Genomic DNA, 19006 nt, shown 5'->3' with positions numbered 1-19006 from the left:
CTCATCCATATCCTCCTGCGGCAGCCCCATTCCCTCTCCCCCCTGCTTCTGTTCTTATTTGTCGCGTCCGCTCTCTTCTCTGGGTGATTTTTACTAGGTGGAGTGAGTGAGAGATCTGAGATGGCCAAGTCGAAGAACCACACGGCGCACAACCAGTCGTACAAGGCGCACAAGAACGGCATCAAGAAGCCCAAGCGCCACCGCCAGACCTCCACCAAGGGGGTACGTCTCTTGCTCCGCCGATTCACCCCTGAGATCCAGATTGCCTGCGCTACCTATTTATTATATTGATATACCTATCTATTATATTGATTGATTGTTGCAGAAATGTTCGTTTGTTCATGTGGACGAAGTGGTTGGATGCAAACTTTTTTTTAGAGGTTTAGTGTCTCAGTGTGATCATGTGCTGTTTTGTTCTGCTTATACAGAAAAATGTGACTAAAGATCTCATGCTTGTTGAGAAGTTCAAACTTCAAAGTACAATTGTAGATTTTCAATGTGATGCTATTGCCATCTGTTCTACAGTGTATTGGTCAAATTATAATGTGCAGTTGTACCGGTTGTTGTGAAATTGTCTTTAAGTTGCGTTGATGTCTGATGTTAGAAAGGAATTGTTAGGTGGTCTGTTTGGTTTGCTGCAATCACTTAGGGTGTGTTTGGTTGCTCGTATGACCCTAGCCTGGCCCATCTTTTCCATCCAGGTTGAGTATGGCCTGGTTGTGGACGTACACATGTACTTGTTTGGTTGTTTGCATCAGATTAGGTTGGCTCGCATGAGATTGTGTTTGGTTTATTGTACGAGAGTTACATTAAAAAAATTGTTTGGTTGATTCCATATACTATATACAAGAGTACCTATATGGTTTTTTAGATTAAATACCCAATTGATAAAATGTCACTGTAGGCAACTGTATACTATATAAAACAAATACATTATAAAAGAATCACAGGAAAAAGAAAAAAATAAAGAAAAACAGCAGTCCGGCAGCGGCGGACAGCGTTGAGCGGGCAGTGGGGAGCGGCGGAGGACAGCGTCGACCAGGCGGAGGGGAGCGGCAGACGGCGGCGTCGACTGGGTGGTGGGAAGCGGCGGAGGACGGCGTCGACCAGGCGGTGGGGAGCGGCGCACGGCGGTGTTGACCGGGCGGTGGGGAGCGGCGCACAATGGCGTCGACCGGGCGGTGGGAAGCGGAGGACGACAGCGTCGATCGGGCGGTGGGGAGCGGCGAACGGTGGCGTCTACCGGGCAGTGGGGAGCGGCGGAGGACGGCGTCAACCGGCCGGACCGGGGCCGTGACGCATGACGTCGACCGGGCGGAGGGGGGCGGCGGAGGATGGCGGTGACCAGGCGGAGGGGGGCGACGCACGCCCGCATGCGCTGAGCCTGGCTGTAGTGGGAAGCTCATGGGGTGCGTTTCCCACGGGCCTGGCTGGGAGGCTAGTTTTGCAGCAGTTGGGCTGGCTGGGAAAAGCATGCAGGCTACCAAACAACAATTATTTGCACCCACTCATGCGAGCCAGCCTTCATGCAGGCAACCAAACACCCCCTTACATTGATTTGTGCTCAAACTGCGTTTAGATTATAATGTTAGACAGGAATCATGCCACTCATCCTTGTGGACTTGGATGTTTTTGCTTGGGTTCAACCTTGAAGTTTGGCAGTTAGATTATATCTGTATGCCAGTAGCAATTTAGGCTCCCATCGGTCTGCAGTTACAACTGCTTATAAGCCAAAATTTGAATTTTCAAGCTTAATTTTGGACTTGATTTTGGGGTTTTTTCATCGTGGTTTGTTTTACAACTTTTGCTTTAGAGTTACCAATGAATACGTATATAAAAGTTTTAACCGTAAATTATTTTTCGTTTGCAAAAATGTGTTTTCGCTTTTTCTTCTAAAAAATGAAACAATGGGAGCCTTATTCTCTAGTCATATTTATTTTTCTTGACAGCTAAACAGCTTCTGTTTCTGTAAGTATTCTTTACTGAGCAGCACATAGACAATATAATTACAAGACTGCATTTGCCTTGAAGACTTTTGTTATGAACTCATGATGTGTAGGAATGTTATTTGTTGCTGATTCTTGCATCCTCTTTGTGAATGCTTTTATAGATGGACCCAAAGTTCCTCAGGAACCAGAGGTACTCGAGGAAGCACAACAAGAAGAGCGGTGAGGCCGAGTCCGAGGAGTAAGATGGAGGGGATTCTGTTATGAATGTTCTTGTATCGCTAGGATTGATCTACAGTTTTGAACTTGTTTTGCTTTTCTGTATGGACAAATGAGATCACTATGGTACTTTCAAGTTATCCTGCGTAGTTGGCTCTGTCCATCCAGCTCCATGCTGTTGGATTAGACCTGATATTATTTTCTTTAAAGAATTGGTTATCCATTTCCATGGTTGTCTTGTTTGTGTTGGCATATCACAACAATCTGTTGTGTTACGGATTTTCTGTTATTTGGTAATGCCTTCCCTCACTATCTTACTAGGCACATGATTCGTCAGAATGTCTGTTTTGATCTTTCTGAGTGTAGCAATCGTGGATTTACAATTACCAGTTTGTTGCGTTCATTGGTTCTTAAGCGTTTGTTTTTGACTCAGGGGCGGGGTTTACCTTACTGATCGACCACACGGTTTCGACCCCTGTTCGAATATGGTTTTAAACACTTGTGACCGCTTTTTGACAAATTTGGACTGTATTTTAATCGGCTATACCGTGGACATTCGAATTTGTTGAAACGAAATTAGTGGAAGTTGGTTTCCAGCTACCGATATGCTTCTCTGGGAACCCTCACCCAGGGGATTAACCGAGCGAAATTTGGATACTAATACTGTCATGCATGAAATCAAACTGGCCGTAGCAATCCTAGCATATACTCATGCTATACTGGTTACTACTCACTACAGAGTACAGACAGGAAGGAAAAAACGGTAATATATATATATATATATACAAACGCTGCAGCAACTCAGGCAGCTATGTCCGTATTGATATGAACATTATTATGTGGATTGCATCTCATCTGGACAGGAGAGCACCAGCACAGTGTTGGGTTGGCTTCAAATCAAGATTGGGGCTGCGCCTTGCCGTCGCCGGCGCCGGGCCTCTTGACGACGACGACGGGGCACTTGCAGTGCTGGACGCAGTGGTTGCTGACGCTCCCCAGCAGCGTCCTCTGCAGGAAGCCGTACCCGTGGCTCCCCATCACCAGCATGTCCGCGCCGGCCTTCTCCGCCGCGCCGCAGATCACCTCCCGTGGGTCCCCCTTCTCCACCCTCGTCTCCACCTTCACCTGATGACCAAAAGCAACCAAGCAACAAGGTCAGCCATGGCCGAACGAAGAAAAATGAATGAAGAAGCTTTTGGTTTTGGGGCTTAATTACATTGGGGAAGGCGGTGCAGATGTTCCTGGCCTTGGCGACGACGGTGTCGGCGGCGGTGGCCATGTACCGGTCCATGCTGTCCATCACCTCCTGCGTCAGCACGTACCCGGCGCCGTCGATCACCGGGTAGTAGAGCGGCCGCGCCGGCCGGGCGTGGACCAGCACCACGGCCGCCGGCGGCGCCTTCGCGGCGGCGGCGGACGACACCACGTTGGACAGGCACCACGACAGCGCGTGCATGCTCTCCTCGCTCTCGTCCACCGCCACCACCACCCGCCGCGGGGACGCCGCCGCCCCCGCTCCTCCGGTGATGCTTTCCATGGTCGCCGCCGGCTGAGACCTGTCGATTCTTTGATCTCTCTTTTTTTTTTCTTCCTCCTACTCGACTCGAGTTCGTTCGTTCTATGTCGATGTGGGTTGAGTGCGCGATGGAAGAGCTTTCTATATATAGAGGAAGAGCTCAGCTGATGGCGGCATGAGTAAGCTTGGATGATGCTTTCGAACATTGCTCTTTCACAATTTTGCCCTCGGTGGGGCCACCCTAAAAGGTGCTAATTAGCCTAAATTTTTTCATATAAAATTTAAATGTTGGGTTTAAAATGAGTTGAGCTAAATTTTATATAGTTTTGAGCTAATTTTTTTTAAAAATTAAATAGGGTTATGAGAAACCTAAGGGCATTGTCCTGCTACCCCTTCTCAGCGCTATGTTATACGGAGAAAATTAATATACTCGTCTTTTTTCTTCTACTTATACACTAAAATTTAAATTTTTTTAGCCTTAAATTTGAATTTGGTTTTAGGATCGAAGTTTATTTTCTAATCTGGTCTTTTTGTCGCTAAGAGCACGTATATAAACTTTTTTATAATTTTTTATTTATAAATATGTTGTTTCAAATTTTTATATTAAAAAGTCAAAAGATGACCTCCTTAGTATTTGCCCTTGTGTTTTGCAATGTATTAATTAGGTATTTTTTTCCAGATCAGTTGCAAGTTAAAACATGTGTTTAATATGATGGGAACATGTTTTACATTAGCGCTGATTTAATCACTATACACACGGGGTTCATAGAATTCTTTTGTTAAGTTTTCCGTTCAGCCATTCACCCAAGTGTATGTTCTAGGATCGTGTGAATGAGGTTTCTTTTTAATATAATGGATAATAGCCCGGTTACAAAGTTATCTAATTGACGTTTGATCAAGTGCAATAATATAAAAAATGATTGAGTCGACAAGTTTGTGGCACACCAATACAAAAGGAGAGAAACACTTATTCAAGCGGCTATCCTAGTTATAATATGATGGAGGCTTTAATGTACTCTATGTACTCTTATTTATTCCCTTGCCCTCATTTTTGTTTAATTTGGATAATACCTTTACATTTCGTCCAAAAAATTCAATTATATAGTAGTTGGACACAAGTTTCCTCGCAATAAAGAAATGAAAAAAATACTCATCTATTTTGTATTTTATATTACAAGACTTGTTTAAATTTATCCAATGTTCTTCAAACTGATTCTGAAGCCATCATGCGATAACCACGATTATCGTGTATGTGTATATGCATGTGTGTTTTAGATACATTATTCTCTATATGAATCTAGTTATAATTAAAAAATTTTGTCTTGTGAAACATAGGAAGTACCAGAAACAAACAAAGTGATAGGGAGAGAAACAAGATTTGACAAAAAAAAAGGAAAAAAAAAGAAAACAGGACGGTTTTATCCGGAACAAGGGTTTGGTTGGATTCGAAGAGGGTCACACCGGTAATTGGGCAAGAGGTTGGGAAAACTGCGTGCGGCGAGAAGCCGAGAGAGGGTCGTCGGTTTTGCTTACAAGCAGCCGCCGATCGGTCGAGGCCGCCGGAATATGGACACGGCAACGACAGAATAGACAGGGACCTCCCTTTCTGGAAGCACGCTTGCAGCTGACGGCGAGGTGGAAATATCTGCCTGCCGATTGTCCAATTAAACCTGCAGATTGCTCATTGGTGCCAAGTGAGACAGCGTGAGAAAATGTTATTAGTTTCAGGTTATTAGATACTTTAGTTTTTTTTCTAGATTTATGTGATTATTAATAAATATATATAATATTTGTTGGAAAACTAAAACATGTTACAACATGAAATGGAGAAGTACCTTCTTCCTCTATAGGTGTAAAAAGATTATTGTATCAGTTTTAGTAAAAAGTATTTTAGCAACAAAAAGGTATAAAGATCATCTATACTTCTAACATAGGCCTTTATATTTCCGCTTATGTTTATACTTATATGCTAAAATTTAAATTTAAAGTTAATTTTAGATTTTATTTATCACACTTTACTTTTACTAGACCGCTAAAAAATATAAAAGTTTTACCCATAAATAATTTTGTAATCATGGATAAGCCATTTTGTTTATGCTTATTTTAATCTTAAAAATGAGGCTGATATTTTAACTGTGAATAAAGTAAACAAGACAATAAGTCAGGAGACTAATAAATGGATACAACTGAAGTGATGTTTCTTGTAATTTTTTCTTTGTAGCTAAGTTACCAGAAGAAGCTGCTGCAGCAGGTCGGCCGGCCGGGCTGACGATCTTATCCAAAACCCATGTGGATATACATATACTTCCAGCCAGCGAGGGAGCTATCGTGGATCAAACCGGACGTTGGTTCCTGGGTGACTTGGCGCTTGGCGTGCAAGGATGATAGTTGATCCAGGAGCTAAGTATGTGTAACCAACTGTAGAGGCAACATGTCAGGAGTGAGTGACACAAGATTACAAACACATCTATTCATTCCTGTGTAACTACGGCGGTGTTCTTTGTTGCTAAAATATAAAAGATGAAATATCTCTTTATTTTTATAAATAATAAAATTAGCTGAGTTAAACATCTCATTTAAAAACATGAGATGATAAACATTTGTGTAGAAATTCTTTTATAAAAAGATATATCGTTTGACATCATCATATTTATAGAAATTCTTTTGTAGAAAGATATATCGTTTGACGGTTCGGAAAATATGTGCTTTAACCTCAAGAAAACTATTGGAATAACAATAGAGACGAACACGTCTAACATGTTTTGTCTTGCCCCTCTTTTTAAATTTTTATTATATATTCTAAACTACTAAACAATATACTCTTTATAGAAAAATTATACGTATAAATTTATCATGTCACATGTCTAAATTAGAATTTTAACGTTTAAAATTTTATGATTCACTGAGAAAGAACATGGTATACTAGAACAAACACACCTGCGTATTCATTCCTGTGAAATAGTATTGGACGTTTCAATAGCGAGTATTTTTTTCATATGCTCGGGCTTCACGCCTCAAGACGCTGACACGTATGCTCTTACAGTTTAACCATAGAGTGACGCCTCAAGTTACTGCGAATATAATAGCAGTACTCTTTTAAAGTCTACTCTGAAATTTCAGTCTACAAGTTTAGAGTATTAGGGGGAAAAAATGCACTCGATTTTATCCTGAGAAAAGATCGCGAGAATTCTAGAAAGAAAAGATGAGGCCGTGTGCGTTGGAAACATGCAGACCAGAGGAGGCCCGGCGGGCTGAAGCACCGTCCCTTGGAGCTTGGTCTTCGCGGCCCACAGTGCAGGGTGTCATGCCCGTTGTGCTGGTTGGTTGGTTTTCTTCTTTTTCCGCTGTGAAAAGCATCTCCCCGGGGGCGGAGACTAAGAGCAAGTTCAATAGTATAGCTAACTATTAGCTATAATTTATTTATAGTTAATTTAATAGTTAATTCATACATGATCCCACATGTCATATATATACTGTGTCTTGGAGCCTATGCTGTAGCTGGCTACAAATTAGTAGTCCACTGCTCTCTCTCCTCTTTTATCTCTTTTAAAATATGTTTATAACTGACTTATAGTTTACTATTGTACATGCTCTAAGAAACATTGTGTTTGGTAGGGATGGCTCTAACTCTAAGGTCAAGCTTTTAAGCTAAATATCTTTGGATTCATAAGTTTTTGGAGCTAAATTAATTATGCATTGATTGATATTATTTTTGTGAGATACCAATATTTTAGACTAAATAAAAAGTGCAAAATCTCTTTAATTGTTTAGAGTATGAACTCAACATCAGCAGTAATTTATGAGCTAGAACAGTATAAAATTGGCTAACAACACCTAATTCTTTTGGTCACAAAAGTATGTTGTCCAAGTTGTTTATTATTTTAAAAGGCCTGATGCGTAGTAGTACTTCATTAGCAGCAGGATTACTAGCCTAATTGCAATTGCATTTTTTGTGCGATCGTCCTAATTGCATGTATAATTACACTAGTGCATAGTAAAATAGCTAATTTGTAAACTAATCAAATATGCTAATAGGCTCTGTGATGGTAGTGAGTTGGTGACACTATAATAAAGAAGTTGAAAGATGCACACACTAGTCTGCAACTCTGTATTGCTAGCGTTTAGTACGTGTGAGCTGTTGTAGTTTAGTGGGCCGGGGTCAACAAGCATTGGTTAATGGGTCACTGCTAACAAATATGTGAAGAAATGTACTGATTAGCCAAATAACGTCAAGGTCATCTGACCCCAGTGAAATAATATAGATCCACCCTTGGGCATCTCCCACAACCTACAACCTACCTAAATCATCCTCAAGTGTCAATATAGCCATGACTTTAGCCAATTTGGCTAGCTAGAGCTAGTACTCACTCTAACAATCTATCTATTAACCTCTCCAAAATAACAATATGACCCACCTATTAGCCTCTACCCATCTTCTTCTTTCTTATCCATCTCCTCTCTACGGTCCAAGTCGAGCAAACTACCCAAGTTTACTTGTCGCCGAGGCAACAACAACATATAGAGTTGCCAACGGTGAGAAAGTTGGTCCAAGTAGGAGGCAGAGGCATGAGCAGGGGCAAGAGAATCCAGAGTCACCGAAAGTAGGGACGACAGTCCAGGGAGGATGTGGAGATAAGGACAATGTGAGACTTGGCCAACGGTGAAATGAATAGTGACCTCAGTTGTGACCTGGGCTAGCAATGCCACTCACGCTTGTAGGGGTAGCGATAGCGCTAGGCTGATGGAAACACATACACAATTGCTAGCTCTAACCTTGGGCGTGCTGTCACTGGCCCTCGGTCGTCTAGCGCGAGTATCACTTCAACTAAAAATGATTAAAGGAGTTATGGTCGACAATCGACAATGATGGTGTGGTTATGTGGTGATGAAGGTGGTAGTGCGATCACTGGTGGGCTAGCGCGGTGTAACGGTCGGCTATGGCTTGCTCGGGAGAGATGGGGAACGGGAAAGAGAAGGTGGGATGGTGGGACCTATGTTTGGAAAGTTGTTTCAAGTAGATTTAGCCCATTTGGGAGAAATTTGTCCAATCATTTGGCTTGGTAACTTGGATAGCAAGTTTGTTGGAGCTCGTTTTTTTGTTAGATCTGCTAAATTTTAGTTTGAAGAGTCATCTGACTATACTACGAGGGATGCTCTAAGGGGCTCTTCATTGTCTTTATGTCTTACCCATTGGCAATATTATAGAAATGTGTGAAATTTGAACACATTTTACCAAATGTTTGGTTTTCTTTTGAACCAAACCGGTTCCGACGACTTCCCAGCACTTTATCAACGCGAGCTAGAGGGAATCGATCGGATAGAAACCGTGGGATCTTGACCTTTATTCATTGGTTCGGTCAGAGCTCTTATCATGATCCTCATGGATGGCCTTTTTAGCCAAGTACTACACACACCATTGCCATCTCATTACAAATAAATGAGCCATCTCATTACAAGCACGGGAAGAGCAAATGAAAGTTTACAGCTATGGAAACTCCTACTCGTGTCTTCAATTTGTCCTAGGACCACCTCTATTTCAGAGTCATGAGTTGATGACCACATGGACCATGGCCAAAAATTCTCCCCCTAAATTCAGGGAATCACGCTCAACAAGGACCTCCTGATAAATAAATAAATTAATTAACCCAAGTTACTTTCGAATTCTGACAAATACGTAAACACAGAGTATTTCCAACAAATTGATAATTTTTGCTGTAATACTCTCTTTGTTTTTTGGGATGACGTGGACTTTTGGATTTATATTTAACCGTTCGTCTTATTCAAAATCCACGTGTAAATATGTAAAATTACAAGTTATACTTAAAGTATCTTCAGTAATAAATCAAATAACAATAAAATAATTAATAACTATGCATAATTTTTAAATAAGACAAACGGCCATATGCAGACCCAGAAGTCAACGACGTTAAATGAAAAAAGAAAATAATAATTATAGAAGAAATGTATCCTCAAGAATATTTGCAATACCATAAAAGTGGGAAATTAAAAAAAAACAAAGGCATTTGTGCACAAGGGGGTTATCTTCTCCTTGCCATTTCATCATGCCATGACGTGGCATTCTAGTGATTTAGCGACCGTTACTGGCCCTTTCAATGTGTTCCTCCTTGACACCTTCCTTCTTATAGTTAGGTATTGAGGCGTCTCTCAAGAAAAGAAGAAAGATAAAGAGAATTAATTATCCACCAAGCTGGATATGTGCTAGTCAGTATATATATAAAAAAAAAGAATCTAAAGCCAAAGATTACGCGCCTAACGTGCATTAGTTAGGCTCATCATAAATGGCAGATGAGAATGTGAGTGATGACAGTAGTTAGGAACAAAATGAAAGCTTTCCCCTTTTCTCTTTAACAATTAACAGTGGTGGGCAGTAGACTAGTAGCAGCCAGTGGGTCCCACTCCACAGCACCTGGATTTTCTTTTCCTTTCTTCTTCCTCTTCCTCCATGAGGTGATGGATTTGCCTTTGGTGTTATTCTCAGCTCTATATAAACCCTCACAAGCCACAAACAAGGCCATCACCACCATTGGCAGCCATGGAGAAAAGGAAGTGAGAAAGAGAGAGAGAGCAGCTGTCAGCAGCATATCTGATTAGCCAAGAAAGCAAGGTATCGTTAGGAAAGGGACGAAGGAAAGGAGAGGGAGTGATGGAACAACATCATCTTTCTTCTTCCTCTGAATCTTCTCCTCCTCCGTTTTCATCGTCATCGTCGTTGTCGATGAGGCAGTGCAGGATTTGCCATGAGGAGGAGGATGAATGCTGTGCCGCAATCGAGTCTCCCTGTGGATGCTCCGGCTCTCTCAAGGTGGGTAACAGTTAAAATCTGATCAATCTGATCATCATGCATTCATCCATCCCTGCATTTTTGTGTTCTTAACATGCATGATGCATGATGATCCTTGTGATGATGCTACCTTACCTATAACCCAACTAATAAGCTGGTTAGTTAGTTGGTTACCAGTGGCTAATTATGTGTTCTTGGTATATTTGTGCATGCAGTATGCTCACAGGGGTTGTGTGCAGAGGTGGTGTGATGAGAAGGGAAGCATCCTCTGTGAGATTTGCCTTCAGGTAGGATCCTTCTTTTTGTGAAAGTTGTCTTGACGATTAGTAGTGTACCACGGCCTGTCCATGTAGTGTTTATTGCAAGGGTTGCTTTTCATTGCTGGTTAGCTAGAAAGCTGAAATTTTGTGCAGCAAAGGTGCCAAACAGCTAGCTCCTTTTTGTTATTTATGAATTGTAATTATGTGTAGACGTGCAACATCATGCAGTTTAGAAGATAAAGTAACAGATTTCTTTCGTGTTAAAGAAAGTAGCTAAAGCTTTTTTTCTAATCATAAGCAAAGTGCAGTTTTCTTGTGTAAACACTGTCACGTTCTGCCAACCTTCAGATACAGATAGCTGCCTAAATAAGACATTCTGAAACATTTTTCATGCATAATCCTGCTTGTTTTTAAAATAAAAGTTGCTTTTCTTGACAGAATTTTGAGTCAGATTACACCATCCCTCCCAAGAAAGTGCATGTTGTTGAAACGGCAGTCACTGTCAGGTTAGTTCCTCTCTCTCTCTCTTGCCTTGTCAATTCTGGTAGGAAAGATCATTAAGATAATGCTCTAGGATAAGGTGGCTCCAAACTTCCAATCTTAAGCCTAGCTGGCCAGTACCATGCAACTGTCAACACCAGTAATGCCGTACTGTACATCAGTACATGCCCTTAAGCCGTAGGCTTAAATCATTAGGTAACACTCTGTTTTCAACAAGGAACCAATCATGCAATTAGAGACAAGATTAGCATTGCTAACAACCAGTGGTTGATGAGAGATGTATGATGATCTGTGTGGCCATTTATTAGTGTTAAGATGGCCACTCAGGCAGATCCTCCTGACCTACTACTTACCTCATCACAGGACCCAACCAACAAGGCAAGTATACCTTCCAAAACTAGGGACCACAGAGACACGGTGACAGCTCTTAAGATGCAAGATCTATCAATAATACAGGACAACAAATGCAGAAATGCATCTTGGCGTATTAGATTTGGCCTAATTAGTGATCTCTCAATGAGATTACAAAAGTAAATGCTATAGCACTAGCAATACAAAATTTCCAAAAAAAAAATATGGGAGAAAAAAAAAGCTTTAGCTGGAAGCATCTTCACACAAATTTAGAGCAAACTGCACATTCATAGGCACAGAGGGCATCATGCCAAAAGTGAACAGATAAGCAGCTGAACCAAAACGAAATGTCTGAGCTGTGGATGCATCGGCGAGGCGTCCTGTCAAGAGCGTGTGTCCAAATCACACGGTGTCGATGCACAAATCCACACCGTCCAGCTAACGTGGACGCCTCAATAACACCATCAGCAGCAGAAGTTGCATCCTGCTACAACCACCAGATCGGATTAGATGGGGGGGGCCATGGGACAATTCACTATTGCAGTAGTATTGCCTGATGCGGAGCTTTCTTCTTGCAGTGACGAGGAGATGCTCCCTGAGGAGCCCCTTGAGGATCAGGAGCTGTATGCAGCATCCGAGGCACAGACGGGTCATGGAGATTGCTCCTCATGGTGCCGGTCATTGACGATAACGGTATGAGCAGTTGGCAGACAGCTGAAATTGTCAGGTTGTTCAGGGTGTCTCCTGGATTCTGATATCATCTGTGACTCTCTGCAGTTCACCGTTATGCTGCTTGTGTGGCATCTCATTGCAGTGGTGACAATTGAAGCAGCAGATCACTGTGCCTTCAGCCTCATGACGGTGAGTTCATTATCTCAACAGAGGGAATAGAGTAAACTGATCATGTGAAATTCACTAACAGAATCTTGCGTTGCAGATGTACTTACTTCGGGCTGCTGGAATCTTGTTGCCGTTCTATGCTATCATGCGGATGGTCCGCATGATTCAGCAGGGCCAACAACAGTTTCGGTTGCAGCTGCTTCAGGTTAGTCCTGACTGACTCCTGCTCAAATAGCTTATAGGACCATCATAGCTAGCTGAAGTCATGCTGATCTTCCTCTGTTTCTGCAGGATCAACGGAGAAGAAATGCACCAAACCTGCACAGTATGCATGGCCAGGAGCAGCAGCAGCTTGTAATTAGTGTTCACTGAACAGATGAATTTAAATGATTCTACAATGCAAGCTCATAGAAATGTGCATTCTGTATTGAGGGGAATATGTTCAACAAGAGTATCATTTGTAAACTTATAGTATATTTATAGATGGCATAGTGAAAACTAAAAATCTGCAGTCTGACTCGTTTCAACTTCACAGTGCCATGAATGTCTCGAATATGAAGTCAAACTAGAGTGAAGATTGTAACAGGATAAAATGACTTATTTCTCATGCTTCTTATTTTCTTTAACGACCAAGTATTGATATATCAAGATGATATTAACCCAGCATTTATAGAAAACTAAGCTAACACACTAAAAGAACTAAGATAAATTTGAAAAGCAATGCGCTTAATCTTGTTCCTCCAATTTAAAAGATAACTTTACCATTCGCAGCCAGAAAAACCCAAGATATGATCAGATGAAAAGGATATCCACACATGACAATTCAAGAAACAGAAGGTTGCATCAGTCATGAGACAAGCAGTACTCAATTCATGTGTCTTTCAAAAAAAAAGGGATGCTGTCCCACTATCTTGATATAAATTGATGCAAGAAGTCCATTGTACTAATCGACATAACATTTCATTTACCAGATGTGTAAACAAACCTATATCCAGAGTCTTTACAAGGGCTGCTTTAGAACTAAAATTGTAGCCGTAAAACCCAAATAAGGTAATTTCAACCAGATGTAGTTTCTCTCAAACAAATATCTATGTAATTCTAATTTAGGAAAGATTGGGACAAGAGCATTAAGTTTTATGTTCCATAACTCTAAAGGCTAGATTCATCATTCATGTCACTATCACTGTTTTACTTTCTTTTATATCATGCTAATTAAATGTCCTTGAAAGATTAATCTAGGAGTAAAGGACAGAAAATACTAACACATCACAGAAGCTGAAATATGAGCATGTTATATCTCGCAGGTTTAAAACTTAAATCAACAGAGTAGGAATCAGAACAAATTGAGTTAGCCAAACATAAAAGTACAATAGAATCAAACTGCATGTCTCATGTTTGGTGTAACAGTACTAAAAGCTAACTAACTGAATACTGTACATCACCTTGACCCCTACCAACCGAGTCCTAAGTTGGAATCAATCACAACCTGATAGACCAAAAAGGTCTCCCATGTGCTGTGGGACAATAGTAAGGTTTGAGACTCATATAAAGCCAGAAAAGGAACACAACAATAAAACTGAACAGAATAATAATTATAATATAATGAGCTTACAATGTTCATAAGCAATGTGAAATATCTTGCATTTCTAACACACAAGTCATATTTGTAATAAGCATTCAATAAAGGATGGAACCAGTTCACATCTAATGTTGAAAAGCCCAACAATCTCATGTTTAAAGAACCATAGTAACAGAGCTAAATCTCTGACCGCAACGTGAACAGATCAGAAGAATGTAATACACAAAACTTCTTAATAAAAATTGACAAATCTATCCCCAATTCTGAACACATGACTCAATGATGGGTCCTTTGATTATGCAATGGCATAGTAACAGAAGCAAACAAGCAACCAGATAATTGATGTGTCTATTGAACATAAAGATACCATACAAGGGGGAAAGAAGAGTAGCAAAAAGTTAAAAACCCCAATACAAGGAGCTTATACTTCATAACAGCATGCAAACAAGTATTCCCTCCATTCCACATATAAGACTTTCTGGTATTGCTGAGATTCATATGAATGCTAAGAAATCTAGACACATATAAAAAATATATACATTGATCTATGGATGAATCTAGGTAAGACGCAGAACAAGTGAGCAGTGATACGAAGGTACTTTTAGAGTTGAAGAGTGGTAAGTGACAAGCATTAATTGTCTTCAAGAATCTCAGAATGACATCAGCTATAGCCTATAAACAGAACCAAGCATGTCACATCTTAAACAATTTGTTGACAGTGAAGACTGGTGCATGGGCTATTACATCTATCTTAAATTCTAGATAACATCTTTGCACATTAACCCTCATATAACCAGACTGCAGGTTTGCTGTGGTGAGATTCACTTTGTATATACACATATACTAAAGAATACCATTCTAAAGTAGTTTGATAGGAATTTCTGACAAGTGACATACATGAACTGCCAAAAATTCAGTTCACATGCGTAAGAGGAATGACTTATCAGTAAACAGCAACAAAGTTCAAATCGCCTTTAAATTAGAATAGAGGTCAACATACTCAACAAATATGGCCATATTTATGGCCCACATGGAATAAATTTGACAGGTTCATGCTCATAGCTACTGTAAGATAGTATAGCCAAAAGAAACCTTGGCAACTTTGCCACGATCACATCTCAAGTTGTGGTCAAGTACCAAAACTACATCTGCAGAAAATTTCCATCCCTATGTCTGCAGCATAACTATCTCTGTTTCTTGTCAAAAAAGAAAACAAAAAGCATATATGCAGGAATAGTGTCATTGACTACAAAAACCTGGTTCCGTACTTGCTCTTCTCTGCAGAATTACTGATTACATAGTACCCCAAAGCAGGTAAAGGGTCAAATTTCAGAGATAAATAAATCTTGACATACAACTTTATTTCAAAGTTCAGAACACAAAGATTTGGAGTAATCCTAGTGGCTTTAACATGAGTTTTGCTAACTACAAACTAAATGGAGTATAAACTACTGGATGGAATCATGGAGTTTCAGCTCATAAGTTCAGGCTATCTTTAAACTTAGAATATACACATCAGCATTACATAGCCACCAGCTCCTCAACATAAATTCAAAGATATAACTGACAGACTAAGTTCTGTACAATGCATAATCCAGTATGAGTTACCGACAAATACTAAGGAGACAAGAGAGATATGGAAGAGGTATACTCTTGACTGAAGATTTAGCATAAAATAAGACTGAATTCAAATAAAACTACAAGAAGCAACATAATAATTGTCTCGATAATTTTGTTCAAATACGAAAGCATCACTAATATTTCATGCACTATTACTATACAACACAGAAAAAAACTAGCACCTTTCTCCTAAAAAGCAGTAGCAATATCTCAAATTCCAAACACCATCATAAGTGATCCACATTTCTGATATCAGATGATAGTATTAGAGCGTCCTGCTCTCAGTCTGATTAGGGACAGTTTGCTTGACTCGTTTTTTCATTCTCTCTGCCCAGTGGTGGAACACATTAGATGCATCAAATTTACCTGTAAACTTCACCTTCTGAGCCAATTCATACAGTATGTCAGGCTTCCCAGCCTTAGAGAAATCTGCAGCAAACTTATTGTAGTCTATCTGTGGAGCCTTCATCCCTTTTTGGATCATCTCCTCGATGTATTTACATGCCTCCTTGGGCCTACCATGTCGTATATGCCCATTAATAAACACTGTGTAAGAGTTCACATCTGGACAAATCCCCTTCTGGTGCATCTCCTCCCACACTGCACAACCCATCATGTAATTCCTCCCGCCAAGGAAATATGACTTCATCATCATGTTGTATGTATGGATAGTAGGCTCTAGTCCCTTCTTTATCATCTTTTTATATATTCTTGCCGCATCATCTGGCATATTCCTATTTGTAAGTAGCTTAATGAGAGCATTGTATGTCCTTCCATCTGGAGGGCAACCCTTCTCCGTCATTTCCTCCAACAGTGCTGTCACTCTATCCATCCTCTTCGCATTCCCATACCCTACAAGCAAGCATGTATAGGTAGCAACATCTGGCTCACACCCAACATCCTGCATCTCCTCAAAGCACCGCATTGCCATATCCATCTTACCCTTTTTACAATGGTCACGAATCAACATTGTATAAGTCCATACATTTGGAGCAGGACCCTTTGCCTTCATGAGCTCAAACATCTTCACAGCCTCAGGCCGCCTCTGCCCACGTAGCAACCCCTCAATCATCGTATTGTGCACCACAACATCAGGCTTCATCCCATTCTCCAGCATCTCATTCCAAACCCGTCCAGCCTCCACCAGATTCCTCGCGTTGCACCATGCCAACATAAGTGCTGTATATGACCGAAGGTCTGGAGTGTAGCGGTTGCGCATTCTGTCAAACACTTGATTTGCCTCCCTCCCCAGCCCCTCTTGTGCCAAAGCAACTAGCAAGCAATTGAATGACTCCACCCCATCATCAAAGCCGTGCGTCTTCATCATCTCAAACACGCCGACTGCATTCTTGATCTCGCCAGCAGCAGCAAACGACTTGATGGCAATCTTGAATGCGTCCATGCACAGGGCACCTTCCTTCCCCATTTCTTGGATTAATGCCACCATTGAGTGGAACTGTCTCGTCTTGCCGAGGATGTGGACCATCTTGCAGTAGGTGATGGAGGTGTGCGCGAAGCCACCAGAGGCAGCAGCCCACCGGAAGAAGCGGTGGGACGGCCTGTGCGCGTGCTTGAAGCGGTCGAGCACCGCTAGAACGAGCGCCTCAGAGAGCGGTGGCGAGAGCGCGGTGAGCGCCGCCTCGAGGTTCGCGTCAGCACCGGCTGCGACAACGTCTGCGATGGCAGCGCAAACGCGGCCAACGTGCTCCGGGTGGCTCGGATCTGCCCGCGGCGGCGAGTCCCCCACCACCTCCTCCTCGTCACCATCGGAGGCGGAGCAGGTGGAAAGATACCTCGCTGCCCGGAACAGGGGGTGGGATCTCACCGACAACAGCAGCGGGAGCAGGCCCCGGCGGTCGGTCAGATGCGGTGGGGGCACTGCCGAGGGGAGAGGAGGTGGGCGACAGGGGAGTGGCAGTAGAGGCGGAAGTGGACCGTGAGTGCGATGGAGCCAGCGATGAGGGCGAGGAGGAGGAACGTCGCGCACGGGCAGAGGAGCACTGTCGCCACGGAGGGTTCCCGCGGCGGGGAGAAGGGCAACGGCCGTGGCGACTTGGAGGTCTCCATGAACGGCGGCGGCGGTGAGGAGGAGGGAGGTGGTGGTGGTGGCGGCTTTGGGCTTAACGGCCACGACCATCAATGGCGTAGCCAGGAAATTTTTCGGTGAGTAATCTGGTCTAACAGGTTGAGCAGCAGAGCAGGCGTGCCGCAGGGAGGCGGGCGGCGGGGCAGGCCGGGCGGCCGGCGGTGGGCGGCAGGGAGAGAGGCGCCGCCGGTGGTGCTTCAGCGCGTGCGTGCACAGGCAGGCAGCAAACCCTAGCTCTGGCATTTCTTCCTACTGGGCTGGGCTGGGCTGGGCTTGGCTGTGGGTTCTCTGACTGGGCCGATTTTGGGGTTTTGCCGTTGGTCCTCCTGACATGCCACTCTTCCAAAACAATTTTACACAAACACCATAGGAGAGATATTTATTTATTCTTTCTAAATTAGCGACTTTGGCCCCGCACGACAGTTGTTTTTGTTAGCCGACGCGAAAAACGCACTAACATATTTATTAGTGTAGTAACATATTTATTACTATATGATTAATTAATTATTAACTAAAAAAAAATAAAAAATAGATGAATCCGAATAATTAAAACAACTTTCATATATAATATTATAAAAAATATATACCGCTTAGTTTAGAAATCATGCGTACGGAACAAGGGGGAATCTAGGTTAGTACGATATATTTCCGAACGTGGCGTTTGTTTAATTAGATTGCCATGTCAGCTTTGGCAGTATGGATGGTGACTTGAAATGACTTTTTGTCCCTGATTTAACTATTGAAGTAGCAAAGTATACACCAAATATTTAAACAATATTTTAAAATATATACAAACATATCTAAAAATAGGGCCTAGCATGTATTAAAAAAGGTTATCACCAATAAAATGGAGCAAACTGAACAAGTTCATCACAATATATTAATAGGAAATGACAACCTATGTAACCCCTTTTTGCTCGTCATGTGGTAGCCATTTTTAAGACATGATACATCATATTTTGTTAAGATGTATTTGTATATAAATTCTCAAATATTGCTTAAATATTTGGTGTATATTTAGCTTCTACCATGGTTGAACCAATGACAAAAGAGTCATTTCAACTCATCCTTGAAGCTATCAAAGCTAGCATGACGCTCTAATTAAGTAAAGTTGGTATAGAATAATCTTTCTTGTGGTGTTTCTGCAAAAAAAAATTTAGAAGAGTGACATCTCAAGAGTACAACTCCGGGAGAGTGGCAAACGGTTAAAACCCCGATTTTAGGGGTAGTTAGAGGCCTACATGGACCACCCCTGCTTACACACCTGGCCACACGGGGTAGTCAAG

General features: G+C 41.8%; 3 protein-coding genes across 3 annotated transcripts; 1 reads left to right on the top strand and 2 right to left on the bottom strand.

Annotated features, from left to right (window-relative positions):
* Positions 1 to 2910: 2910 nt before the first annotated feature.
* On the bottom strand, positions 2911 to 3786 carry LOC102709000 (universal stress protein PHOS34-like). Its single transcript, XM_006655164.3, has 2 exons — positions 3382 to 3786; positions 2911 to 3290 (listed from the first exon to the last, which is right to left on the bottom strand). Exons 1-2 carry the CDS (start codon positions 3700 to 3702, stop codon positions 3063 to 3065), a joined length of 549 nt encoding a protein of 182 aa, XP_006655227.2. The 5' UTR covers positions 3703 to 3786; the 3' UTR covers positions 2911 to 3062.
* Positions 3787 to 10171: 6385 nt separating this feature from the next.
* On the top strand, positions 10172 to 13088 carry LOC102719386 (E3 ubiquitin-protein ligase MARCHF5-like). The gene is made up of 7 exons (XM_006654227.3): positions 10172 to 10504; positions 10699 to 10770; positions 11182 to 11249; positions 12174 to 12288; positions 12373 to 12456; positions 12533 to 12640; positions 12727 to 13088. The coding sequence occupies exons 1-7, from the start codon at positions 10346 to 10348 to the stop codon at positions 12805 to 12807; spliced, it is 687 nt and encodes a 228-aa protein (XP_006654290.1). The 5' UTR covers positions 10172 to 10345; the 3' UTR covers positions 12808 to 13088.
* A 2590-nt stretch (positions 13089 to 15678) lies between these two features.
* LOC102708721 (pentatricopeptide repeat-containing protein At3g62470, mitochondrial-like) lies at positions 15679 to 17939 on the bottom strand. Its single transcript, XM_015837075.2, has one exon. It carries the CDS (start codon positions 17769 to 17771, stop codon positions 15900 to 15902), a length of 1872 nt encoding a protein of 623 aa, XP_015692561.2. The 5' UTR covers positions 17772 to 17939; the 3' UTR covers positions 15679 to 15899.
* Between the last annotated feature and the right edge of the window lie 1067 nt (positions 17940 to 19006).

Source organism: Oryza brachyantha, chromosome 5 (genome assembly GCF_000231095.2).
Source record: "Oryza brachyantha chromosome 5, ObraRS2, whole genome shotgun sequence".
Lineage (NCBI taxonomy): Eukaryota > Viridiplantae > Streptophyta > Magnoliopsida > Poales > Poaceae > Oryza > Oryza brachyantha.
This window is presented reverse-complemented; position numbering and strand designations above follow the sequence as displayed.